Source organism: Haliaeetus albicilla, chromosome 28, assembly GCF_947461875.1.
Source record: "Haliaeetus albicilla chromosome 28, bHalAlb1.1, whole genome shotgun sequence".
NCBI lineage: Eukaryota > Metazoa > Chordata > Aves > Accipitriformes > Accipitridae > Haliaeetus > Haliaeetus albicilla.
The window spans coordinates 10,679,722-10,693,472 of record NC_091510.1 but is presented as its reverse complement, the minus strand read 5'-3'; the positions used below and the strand labels follow the sequence as shown (position 1 = coordinate 10,693,472).

Sequence of the window (13,751 nt, the reverse complement as noted above, 5' to 3'; positions counted from 1 at the left end):
ATATAGTTGAATCAGATTTGCTGAGCGAGTGCAGATCCTTTGGGAACGTAAAACCCACTGAACACGCATGGATCAGCAGCACTACACTTAGGCATACATATAGTAAATTTGCTCACATGAGAGGAGAGGAGGATGATTTTGGCAGAGAAACCCATGCTGCTACAACAATGTCTATTACATAGCCCATTCAGCTGAGAAATCCAGACTCCACTGTTTCAAAATTCAGTTTCTACTAAAACACACACAATTTAACTAAAAACTAGCAATCTCATTTTTGCAAAACAATTCATTCAGTGTCTTTAAATACTTCAGTTATACCAGACAAGACCACCATGCAACACTATTACTCCTAAACTCAGAGGAGTTACCTTGCAGATTAATTTAAAAGTTACTACTCAGGGTGGGTTTTTTTCCAGTCTCGCAGTAATACAGACAAAAAGCATTTAAAGAAAATTAAGACTGCAAAGTCAACCAATTCAGTACAGGTCAGAAAGATGCTGACTTACGCAACCTTCATTCAAATTCTTACAACTACATGCATCATGATACTGCCTTTCCTGACATCACCACACGATCTATTTTTCCACAAGATCTCTTAGGTGGAAACAAAGAAGAGTACTCAGTGAGTAGTGTTCAGTATTTTGCATTTGCCTGTTTTTCACAAAGTGACCACCATGCCTTATTTACTGCTATTAACAGACTCGAACTGCTCTGAGAATATATGCCCATATTGCTAGAAGCTACTTGAGTGATGGCCTGATCATACGTGATCATGGAAAGATGAAATTCCTGTGTTCCTGTTTTCCTTACACAGATCACAGGAATATTTGGGGTCTCCCAAGCCATACCAACCCATGGCAGTTAAACATCAGAAGCACCTGGTTCATTTCATGAACTGTACAGGACAGCAAATTCCCTGCAACCGGTGTCACTTACCTTGAAAGCACTGCACACACAGGATTGACTTTAGATGCAAATATATTTTTAAAATTAAGTGATCTTTTAATACTTAAACAACATTGAATTTGAATACTTTTTAACCCATTTTTATGGGAACATTTTTAGACATACAATAAGATTTCCTCACGAGTCTTTCTATTGCATTCACTATTATTAAGTGCTCTGCGAATACTAAGGACTGTTTTCATACCATCTCTGTGAGGTGGATCACATTCTTAATCTGCAAATAAAACCCCCAAGATTAGTATTATCTGGTAATTAATTGTCAAATATTAGAGTCCCACAACCTGATTTGGCAGAATTACATACAACTTCATGTACACAAACACAGATCCTCCTATTTTACATATTTCTGTATTTTAATCACATTTTATTTACTCACTTTTTTAAACAATACCAATATTATAATCACATTGTTATGTAAAATAATCTTTGGCCTAACATCTGAAGAAATATAACACAGAAAATAAAACACATGCCTTAATACATTTGGGCATGCCCTGTAGCACAACTGCATTTCTACAGACAGAAATTAACACCAAGTAACATCATGACAATATACTTATAAAAGATTAATTATTACTCTTGAATGCATGCATGCAGTTCTCCTTTGCAAGAGCTACATGAAACGTAGATGCAAAGCATCTTTGAAAGCTGTGGTCAGGTATGAATAGATATGAATATCATTACCATATACTTTGGATAGTAAGACTAATTGCAAAATGATGCTGTATGACATACATTACACTGCTGTGCAAAATAAAAAGCCAGGAAATGCAAAATAGACAGGTATAAACTGCAATGCCAGTTGAGAAGCTTATTTGGCAGCATATTCTTGGCAAAAGATTCAAGTACAAAACTCTGGGGAAGGTTGTGTCAAGCAGGTTTTCAGCTGTGTGTCCTAACAGAGATGCACGTAATACTTCAGTTCCCTGCACGCCTCGCAGTTTGTCACACAGCTAAGAAGTCACTAGAGACTTTTATTCCCTAACTTTATTTTTACTTACTGCTTTCAGCATAGCTTATAAGGTACCTCTATTAAATATTTACATAAATATTTCTAACACTGGCTTAAATCACTGCTTCAGAAAATTTCAACGTGTTGCATCCCACCTGAAGTAAAGGATGATATTTAAGCAATCAGAACTGCACCAGAGCACTTTTGTGGGAATACCTTTAGACCACATTCCTACAACGTTCTGGTGAAATGTAACGCTTTTTTAGAACAAAAGGTTAAAAAAAGATTAGATGTGGTTTTCCTTCCATTTTCATAGGCTCTTGGATGACTTACGACTAAACACACAAGTCACGGTCATCTAAATGGTCATGCTAATAAATCAAGTTTAGATGACTTCACCAGCCATCTAACCCATTCACTACTGAAGTTAACTATGATGGACCCAATCTGCTGTGGCACAATTTTATAATTATACCATTAGGTGAATGCTGATTATGCAGACATTTCATCCTATCCTCCAGTCAACATGGATTCTTTGGGTAATTTCTACACTGAACAGAATGAATATCCAAGCATCTATCACAAGCTAATCTCTTGCAGAGAACAAAAACCTACATTGCTGCTACCGAGAGGAGTGAGAGCAATCCAAGACATGGCAATACTACTGTGTAGGCAAGTCAGTGTTGTGGAGCTGAAAACTAGAGCAACTTCTCCTTTTGCTGTCTTGGATTAACAGCTCCACAAGAATTCAGTACTAGGGTCAAGGTTTAGCCTGTCTACTAATGCACATAATTTGAATTTATTTCAAGAATATGGTACAACATAGAGTATAAAGACAAGGTTCAGTGCTACAGATGAAGTGACACTTTTTGTTTAGCAAATCTGTCTAGCATTGTTGTCTGTGATGCATCTTACAAAGTTGTATCTTGAAACTTACCAAATTATTTTATACAAGACCTTCATTTCTTGAATTTCTTGTTGCTGCACTATCTAAGAGCAATACAGGTACTCCAAGAAATGCACGTTACAATTGCATACTCAAAACAAATTAATGGTTGGAACAAGATGATCACAATTTCTAACTAGAGTGCAAGGGTCTTGAATGAGCTCCTTGGCTTTGCAGCACTACATAATGTGCAATCAGGTACAGCAAAACAGTTGGTGTGGCTTAAAAAGAGTAAGTCACGCCTCCCACTGGGGTCCCAGGCTTCAGAATACTTGAGAAGCAAAATTGCCCCACTGGTTTTGTGCCAGCAATACAAATTCAGAAGCAGGTTTCTAGCAGATGACATTAGAGAGATCTTTGGCAGTCAATCCAGACACAAAAGGTATTGTTAACTGTGACAGTGATGATCTGCAGTTTCTTAACTTGGAATTAAGAAAGACACTGGACAAATTTTGCTACTGTGCAGCAAAATTAAAGATCAGCATTCCCTTTTTACAGCAGGATACTCTAAATTATTCTCATTTTTATAAATCGTTACCTTTCACTTGAAGGATTCAGTGTATTTATTTCACAAAGGTTGAACCTCATTATCTAAGGGACTCAGAGCTTCCTCTTTTCATGCCCACAGGCACAAAAATTGGTATCTCTTGCTCTCTCTAATTGATCCCTATTTCCAAGTTAAGTTAGCGGCGGGGGGGGGAATCATTCTGACATGCTTGGTCCAAGTTTGCCAGGAAGAGGAAAGGCTTCAGCCAATCTAATTTTAGATGCCTACATTTGATCTAGTGAGACCCCTTTTGTCATCAGTGGGGAGAAAAACAGACACCTAGAACACAGTAAACCCTATCTCCATGCCAATTTCAAAAATAACTCTGAAGATCTCAAATACCTTGTTGTTGCTTGGTGCTTTTGCCAATACATATTTACTCAACTATTTCCTTATCTTACCCTTACATGTCAAACAGTTCACAGCTGATGAAATTTTTTGCAGTGTGTTCATACAGTGCACAGCACAACAGCTAGCGTTCATAGACACTACAACATTTGAAATAAAACGTGAGCAGAAAGGAACTAAAGACAACACGAAGCAAAGGATTTCAAACTCCTTCCAAGGTATTGAGAATGACAGTTCTGTGTGATTATGGCATAATTTCCAGAAAAACAGCTAGCTGTGAATTGAAGATTTTAAGGGATGGAGGACCTACACACGTGCCTCCCACTGCAAGGCTTTATGTTGGCTTTGGATTAATCTTCTCAGCCTTCCCAATTTGCTCCCCAATTTTCCAAGAACACCATAAAGTAATACAGACACCACAACATGTTATCACACTCAGGTATCTCTTCTATAATGACATGGAAGTTATGTTAACCCTACTGCCACAGGATTACACCAAGAAGGGCACATATTTATGCATCTAGTCTCCTAAAATATTCTCCAAACAACTGAATTCCAGGAGGCAGGTGACCATGGTATCAGCACAACCTGAATGCCTTGATGTAAAGTTTAAGGCCTTGCATATGGTGGGTTTTGGTGGGGGTTTTTTGAGCATTAGCACAATATTAGCATTTGTCCACATTCTGGAACTCAGCAAGTCCTCCAAGAGACTTAAAAAAAAATCATCAGTAAACCAATTATTTTTCCAGCCAAATTTTGTAGGTTCTTTGATGCAAGTTTTCTTTACACGGCATATATACTAACACTTTCTTCAATTAAGAAGAGAGAAGATGTTCATTACCCTGAACACAGTATCGTTTCTGTCCAGCTGCAAGAAAGACATTGCTGTCAAAATAGTTTCACAACATTTTCAATTTTACCGTCTCTGCTAAGCAAGAGCTAGTTTTATATAATTGCCAAACTCCACTGATTCCTAGTTAAAGTAGTAACTTTAACTATGCTTGGCCTTAGCATTACAAATTTTTAGCTAATTTGTAAGAGTTCTAAGCTTCATTACATGTAACTTATCACTCTCAGTCTGCATCCCCATACACATCAATGAGTAGTCCACAGCACTGTGACTCAAGCTGAGAACCACTGAATTGCAGCATGAAAAATAGGAGGAAAATAAAGCAAGGAAGTCAGAGCCAGATGTAACACTTGTGTTTGGGAGCTGATCTAGTGTTGATTCACCTGGTGAGGTGTGGCTTTCCACAGTATCTTTTGCTGAAGTAACAGTTCTGATTGTAATTGTTTTTCAGTGCTTGTAAGGTTGCCGTATTTCCAATATAAAATAATTGAGAAGCTGATTTCTGCTTAGTTCTGCTTCAGGGAAAATACTCTCACGTCTGGTATATTTTTAGACCTATTCTTAAACAAATCTTCTATCTCTGTGCTTTGGATCAAGGACTTCAAATTCAGCCAGAGTTTTCAAAAAAATGTGTATTTTGCCCATGAGAAGGAGAACAGCAACTTCTGAACATGCTACAGTAGAACTGAAAGATCAGGTTAAGGATTGGAAATAAAACCTTATTAGCAATGTATTTGCCCATCAAACTTGAAGTCAATAACTGTCTTGTTCACCATAGTCACAGTAATTATACATTTACAGATTTGTTAAAATGGTAATAAATGGACAAATCAGTGAAAACATCTGTAACTACAGAAATGTATTTATTCTGCTTAGTAGATAGAAGTTGAAGAAATAGATAGAACTAGAATAAATATTGGTCAATGGCAACTAGAACTGACTGAATTCTTGATCCAAAACATGAACTCTACTTTTAAGAACAGAATTAGGCTTAACTTGCATAGAGTAGAATCAAAAGGAAACCAAGTCATCAAATAACACCGAAAGAACACTGTCAAATTCTGTTCAAATTGGGCAAGTTGTAAGTCTTCTAATAAAAAGCGAGTTGACACGAGTCAGTAATAAACTGATTAAGTCTTAGCAGCTACAACTTTCTAAGGTTCCATCTGTTCTGTACATGTGCCACCCTGGGTCTTTGCCAGATCTGAGGCCTGGGACTTTCTTCTGTATTGTCTGTTGACAGGGCACAGCAGGGGTGTCCTGTCACTAAGTAGTGCCTGTTTGAATACAGAGGTGACAAACTTGGAACCATGTGGGATACAATTAATACAGACAGCCTGGTAAATAGAAACTGAGATTGTTGGTCAAGAAGAATAGAAAATATGGATTAAAAAAACAGGGCATGGGAATACAGCCAAAGCACTAAGTAATAATACCACTACGGGAAACTAAAAGTGACAACTTTTGGAATATTTGCTGTAGAAGTTAAACCAGAGTGGATACAATAAGAAAGAGTCTAACAAACAACTTGGAAAAAGCATAAAAAACATTTCAGAACGAGGAATCCTGCCAAAGAATCTGCAAAGACAATAGGTAAGTTGTAAGAGGCACAAGCAGAGGAGACAGTTTCTCTGCAGAAATATTTTTGTTGCTGTTCACCACGGAAAAGCATGGTAAGGGTCTCACATCAGAGCACTTCTTCATGGAAGACTCAAAGGGTCTGTTTCAAACAGAAGCACTGGTAGAACTTAAAAACAAATTAACAAAATGGAAAAAGCAGCTAGTTGCCAGAATGAGAAGGTACTGACTCCTTGAGCTTTGAAGAAACTACTGATGTTACTGAAAAATGTAATAGCTAAACTACTCAAGATCCTATACAATCTGTCACTTAAAACTGCCCTAGTATCAGTGGTTAACATAACCACCATCTTTAAGAAGATTTTGAAGCAGACCAGAGAACTACAGACTAGTAAACTTGATATTTATACTGAATAAAGTGGTGCTAGTAAGTCTAAAACAGTTAGGGAATAAGTGAGTAAATACGATACACTGTGGGAAGAGTCACCAGGGCACTTGTAAAATAGCTACACTTTACAAATCTAATACAGCTTTTTTAAGTAAAAAAATGTCCAGAAGAGAAAGTTGGTTGACAGCCTACTGAATTTTAAAAAGGCATTCCCCGAAGCCTCTTAAAGAAATTAAGCTACACTAGAATAAGAGCCAACATCCTTTTGTGAATAAGTCACTGGTGAAAAGACAGGAAACAATGGTGGACCCTACTGGTCAGCTTTCGCAGTGGATGGGAGTACCCAAAAGACTTCCACAGGAACCTGGTCAGGGACCTGTGCTTTTCAGTTTATTTGGGGCAGAGATGTCCACAGACGCTATTCAGAACAGAAAAGATAAGGGTCAACTGTGAAAACATGCAGGATTTCTCTACTGGAGTAGCTAGGAGGTGAAACAGGAGATGAAATTTGGTGTACATAAGCACAAAGCGAGAAAAAAAGGTAAAAATGCTTCTTAATTTGCATACGCATCAGCCTCTGAGCTTGTTATTATCGATCACTGATAACTCCAAAATGTTAGAGTAGACACACACAAAAATAGTAAACTTGGTGCTCAGCAGACAAACAGGCAGGTATCAGGAATTGTCAGGAAAGAAACAGAGAACAAAACAAAAACCACTATTAAATCACTCTACAACTGCATGCTGTACTGAATGAACTCTTCAGTTCTGTTTACTGATCCCAAATAAAACATAGTCAAACCGGAAAAAGTACAAGATGTTACTGAATATCTCCTGTACAAGGAACAACTAAATAAAATAGAATTCTTCAGCCTAGAGAAAAGGCAGCTGAGAGGGGCCAAGCTCTTTCTGCGGCACTCAGGCATATAGAGGAAGCAATTGTTCCCCATGTCTTCCACTGGGACACCTTCGTAAAATCACATGGAAACAGATGGCAAATGACAGGTTCAACTTAAACAAAAAGGAGGCTGTTCTTCACATTCCAGGTAATTAAGCTGTAGACTTCTTTGCCATAGGCTCTTCTGAATGTTAAACACTAACATGAGCATATGAAAGACTGGGCAAAATTTTAGAAGGAAAGCGCATCCAGACCCACTAAATTCAGTGATGCCCCCTCTGGTTACGGGTGATTTGAAAACTATGACCATGTGCTTGCTCTTATCATATATTTTTCTCCCTATGCATGTGCTATTGCCTCTGTTAACAGAGTCAAGAGGCAGAGCTGGATAGCCTCAGTGTGTACAGCTGGGTTTGCACATGCTGTTAGGTAACAGAAAGGGAGGAGAAACAAGACAGGCTAAAGAGACTAAGGGCACAAATAGAAAGAGGCAGAACATTTGCCACAGGTAGTATAGTATGCAGGAGAGGTGTACTGGGCATAACTGGCAATGTTTTGATGGAGGCGGGGGCTGCAGGACTGAGTGTAACCTTTGGCGACGGGATTGGAGAACAAAGAAAAAGAAGAGATTTCACAGAGGCAAGGGGTGTCTTCCCTAAGAGTGTGCATGTTTGTTACAGTCCCAGAATCAGTAATTAGAAGTTTGTTAATTCACAGTAAATTAAATTAGGAAATTGGGTCTTAATCTGAAAAGTCTACCTCCAATTAATTGAATATTCTAAACCCGTGAGTATTTTTCACTTGAACCTCCAGGTTTCTCCTCCTCTCATTAAATAGTAAGTTCTATGGTGAACATCAACACCATTACCTTCAAAGTCCCTACAGAAATAGAGGATTCTGTTGTCAGAACTGGTTTTCAGTAGTGTTGAGTTTGGGGAATGGAACCTCACACCCTGTTTTTAGTAATGTGACAACTCCTGAACTTCATGTTTGTTTCCATATAGGGTATAATTTACTGTTAAGTAGGAATACAAAGAAGGCAGCAGTTAAGAGTTTTAAAACCGAGTAAAATATCAAAATGAACAAGTGTTAAGATCTCACCTGTAATAAGTATGAGCCAGGGGTATCTCCACTGGAAGTCTCATTTTGTATCGTATTCTGTTGGGTAATAGCATCCTCCTTCTTCCGCTCCTTCTGCCCTGCTTCATCATCTTCATACTCATCGAGGCTCTAAAACCAGAAATATTCAGTTATAAAATAGTTTTTTCTATGTTGCTTCACATGCTTCCAATATTTCACAAAATTCATGCATCAGTGAATATTTTCAAAGATTAATTTCATATTTCAGAACAGTTTAATTAAATGTTTAAATGCTTTTCTTTCTGTGGATATTGATTTCTCCAATACAAGAATAAAGTTTGACAACTAACTGCTTTTTCTTAATCACAAAAATAAGAAATAATCAAATCAAGATCCAACTTGACAAAGCTTTAAGCAACGTTGTCCGAGCTCAGTGCTAATCCTGCTATGAGCAGGAGCTTGGACTATACCTGAGGTCCCTTCTATTTGAAGGACTCTACAATCCCGCTTGTCATAACCAATAATTTTACCACTACATAAGAGATTTTGAGGAAGTACAGAAAAGGAAAAAAAGTTAATTATACTCATCAGCTGATCTTTTTTGACAAAGTGGCATCTACTGAGATTGAAGTGTCAGTCTCACCCATCTTAATTTTGCTCTCCTTATTTTTGGTTTTATCTTTGAAAATTTACCATTGAAAATTAGTCATTTTTAAATTAGTTGGAAAGTCATTAATTACTAACCATTAACACATATATAACATTTTGGCTCTTCAACACAAATGTTTCGTACTAGATTTGCTGAAATACTTGATTCAAAAGGATTAAGTTTCTACAGCACTGCCTGTTGTCAGGTGAGAGACAGGAAAAGTAAATAAATAAATAAATATTGGTAACACTGCCTCTGCTCTAACTCAAAGTCACACTGAGGCCAACGTAGAAATGTGAGGACTCAACCAGCTTTGGACCAGGTCAGCTATGGCTAGACTGTTTAGTTTAATGTACACAAATTTACAGAAAGAAAAAAACCCACAATCTCATGTTTGGAAGACCAGCTTGAAGCAGACATGAAGGTCCCAAAAAATTTGACCACAACATCATAAGCTATTTGCCAGCATTCTGCATTAAAACAAGAGGTGTGTGAGACCTAGTTACAAAAACACAGGGAACTAACCATTCTAATACCTCAGAAAAAGCTTCTAGATTAATGTGCAATTGCTTGGGAAACAGAGAACAGGCTACAAGAGAACAAAGATGAATGTCAAATTACTTCAATGGGAGTTTCTAATGCACAAAAACCAAAATCACTATTCTGAGGCTTAGATACTGACGACCTCTGATATCTTATCCAAGGGATACAAAACTAGTCAAAAGCATATAATAAGAATGCTAGATGTAGTATTTTTTTGTTTTTTTAAAAAGAAAACCAGTGTTATTTACTAGTTGAAAATAGCACTAGCATGTAAAAAACTTTAGCTGCTCCAAAGCAAACACTATGGTGATAAAACTAGAAACTTACATGTTTCTAGTGACAAACTAGAAACTTACATGTTTCTATAAGTGAACATAATAAAGAGAACATAAGTGAACCTGAATAAAGGCCATTTAAATTCTTCACAGCACTCATGGCAGAATACTAATGCAATTTCACCAGTCTACTTCTAACCAACATTTTAATGCAACTGGTGTAGACCTGTCTACTTCTATCACTAGAAACAGGCATATTTGAAAGATTACAGCTGAATCATTATACATTCAAAAAGACTTTCAGTAAGTGGTCTTTTCAAATAAAATAATTATAAATAAGTATTTAATTTGGTTCTCTCAGGTCCATTTTTAACAAAGCCTTTAAAAAACTGCCATGGCACATTCTAGGAGATCATCTTTAAATCAACATCCTCTATCTTTTATCAACTGCAAGGCTTAAAAATTTTGGTTACATAAGCTTAAGCCTGTATCCTAATTTATCCCATTATCCTAATAATCCATTCTGAAGTGACAAAATAAGAAATAATGAGCCACTACTGTGACAAGAAATGGAGTAATCTTCAGCTCTTACAAAACCAGTCTTGTTCCAAAAGAACTACGAGGCTCACAGAAGGCAGCACATAAGACTAATGTCATGCAGATGAAGAATGATACTGTGTTAGAAAAACAGGAAAACTTCTGGATTGTTCTTCTGGTCTCTAAGTTGTTCATGTAAGAGAATGGAGATCCCAGATAAACTCAAAGGAAAGAGATAGCTTGACATGAGTTTGAAATAGCAGCCTCTAACAAGTGTAGGAGAAAAACGACTGGAGACAGAAGAGACCAGTAATCTTCACACAACTCAAAAAAGCTTTGCATTTTCAGGGAACAACATTCTTTAAGGAGAAGCATAAAGCTCAAATTACAATACCGTAGGTTAAAAAAAAAAAAGTCTTTGTGGCGACTAAGTAGACAAGTGCTCCTTTCTTCACAAATTCTCTCCTTCTTCAGATACACGCTTCTCACAAGCTTTCCAGAGACCATCAGCATTCCACAGAAATATTTTTCTCTGAATACAATTACATCTGTGAGGAAGAATGTTCTTCTCTCTTTCGATATAAGATCACCTGCTACTAACTATTCTCTTAGCAGTTTTGGACAGGAACAACATGTCATCATCCAATACGAAATTTCCAGCCACGAAATTTTAAACTAAGCATTTCAGTTAGGATTTGCCAGCAGTGTCCATTCCCACCCTTTCCCTTCTTCTCAGGAAGGTCCAAGATCACAAAAGACTGCTAATCTATACCATCCAAAGGTATTCAACCCCCCCAAATAATTTGTATTTCCAAAGTTAAAGGCTTTCTTCCCAAGCAGTGACCAGTTAGATAAGCAGTTCATGTAAATCTAATTTGGAGCATATAACCTCTGCTTTAAAGGCTACTGGGGCTTGCTCCCACTCGTTTCCCCTCACGGGAGCAGGCACCAAGCCAGCTGGGTCCAACACAAGTTTGAGTGGTGAGAACCACAGAAGCAGCGGGTTTTTATCACTTGTTACAGATGAGGTAGAAGAGTCATGGACAGGTTGATCCTCACCATTTGCAGCCCATGTGGCACATTTGGCTAGGGTTGCCAATGCCTTCCTGCCCTAAAGCAGATTACTAGTCACTGTCAAGGACCTTCTGTGGTTTCCCAAACACAAAGGTTATGTTCCCCTTCCAAACATACAGACAGGCACATACCCGCACACTAATGTAAACCAGGTCCATGAAATGCCTCCTGAGCACAAGTCAACATGGTAACTACGGAATTTTAACATTTTACTTCTTTTTACTGAAGTTCTTAAGTTTTGTTTCAATAATCATTAGCCTTAATAAGGAAATCCATTTCTTTTGCCTCACGATGAAACAGGCTTTCTTACGCAAAATACTACTTTACATTCAATATCCTGCTTATGCAGTTCTCCATCAGCTTCAGTTAGATTGCTAATCTTAATGCTATTTATATTCTAAACTAACTTTTAGAGTAATAAAAATCAATAAAAGCCAAGTTTCAGTTGCTAGATTAATTATTATTGAAAAATTAAAAATGTCCAAAGTGTTGTTACACACTTTAATACCCATTTTTGTTCAAACTGCCCTGCAGCTGAAACTGCCTCAGCCCACAGGACATTTCAGACAGATGGATTACTGTGTCGCTTGCATTGCAGGCTTCTCTCAACTGCTGCACTTTGCTTTAGAAACTAGTTTCACATCATTGAAAAAGACATAAATGCAGTAATTACTTTCTCTGTCAGCACAGCAGAGAAATGGACTTGTAACCACCGAGGTATAATTCTGACCCATTATATAATTCTCTCTGTCCATTCCCTTCCCCCTGCTTTTTTATTTTGCTGCTAGGCACATACCATTTCAGATTCTTATTTTCCATTAAAATCATCTGAGTTTTGTACAGCAGATATTCAATGTGACATTCCCACATCTGATCTTAATATAAGGAATCCACAGAAATTCTTTAGGTTTTCTAGCATTTCAGTAAATGTTTGAAGCTGTAGTATAAACATTTTTCTGTAAACCTCCAGTATGGAAAATACAAGCAGAATAAGATGCTTTCAAAAGAATCAGACTGATGAAAGAAACAGCCACAAAGATATCCCCACATTCCAGCGCACCACCAGCCTGCAGTTTAAGGAGACGTTGTACAAAGAACATTTCTAATGATTCACTGCTTTGCTTCCTATAAACATTTGTGCATTGCTAAGAACAAACAAAAATTGGGGAGGGACTGTCTTTTCCATGAAAACAAGCAGTACTCCTACATGCGAAAGATCACATTCTGAGCACACACAAGCTGCTCTCGCCACAAGAAATGGTGCTGAGTCAAAATGTCGCCATCCCCATCCCCCTTCCTGCACCAACCTGCTTTTGCCTTGCACTTCTGCTGGCCAAGCACATATCTAAGAACTTCCCAGTTCATTTCATGAAAGGTCAGTCAGGTTAGTTTCAGCAGTTTTAATTACCCCAGCTGATTTTGCCTGAACCAGATACGAGCCCATTCAAACTATTTATTTCGCAAAACTCCAGGAATGGTTGCGCTACATCAGCTTTTTTAAAATGATGAGCACTTGAGATAATATATTTAACCAGTGTAGCAAGATGTGCAAGCAGATACTGTCAGTAAAACCGTGTGTTCAACTTCACATTTGGCAATAAATAGAATCTCTACAGCACAAGCACCATCAGTTATCTTGACTTTTTTTTAGCTTCTTAACCATGCTAACAATCTAGGAGAGGAAACAAATCTAACCCTCTTCCCACTGCCCCAAAACGACTTTGAACAATTAAAAAAAATTTTTTTATAATAAATTTTACCTCAAGGACATTTTCCATGTTTAGCAAGAGTTCAAAATGCACTACCACAAGTTTGTATCAAGATGCTGGGTAAGTGCAAAGGTTTCCATTAAATGTAAATATTTCCTAAAACCTTCGACAGTAGAAATACAAGACAAGACACAAGAACTGTTTTTAACTCTGAAAAAAATGTAACTAGGCAATTAACTACAATAAAATACATTTTGGGAATCAAAACTATTTTTCCCCTCAGCTGATCATTCAGAAAAGCCTGCAAAAGTTAACTGCAAACAAAAGATTGCTATTTTACACATCATTTCTTTATAATCAGTCTTCTTACTGCAGCACTGAGAACCAAATGCTTCTTTGCTTTTACCATGC

General features: G+C 37.5%; 1 protein-coding gene across 14 annotated transcripts in view; it reads right to left on the bottom strand.

Annotated features, from left to right (window-relative positions):
* PAWR (pro-apoptotic WT1 regulator) overlaps positions 1-13,751 on the bottom strand; it is a 105,913-nt gene that overhangs the window by 54,963 nt on the left and 37,199 nt on the right. For all 14 annotated transcript variants that reach the window (XR_011322579.1, XR_011322589.1, XR_011322583.1 and 11 more), the window contains exon 2: positions 8,575-8,703. Coding sequence is in view for 1 of the 14 variants with exons in the window: in XM_069773429.1 (XP_069629530.1) it covers positions 8,575-8,703 (129 nt within the window). In the remaining 13 variants the exon portion in view is untranslated. The remainder of the gene's footprint in view (positions 1-8,574; positions 8,704-13,751) is intronic.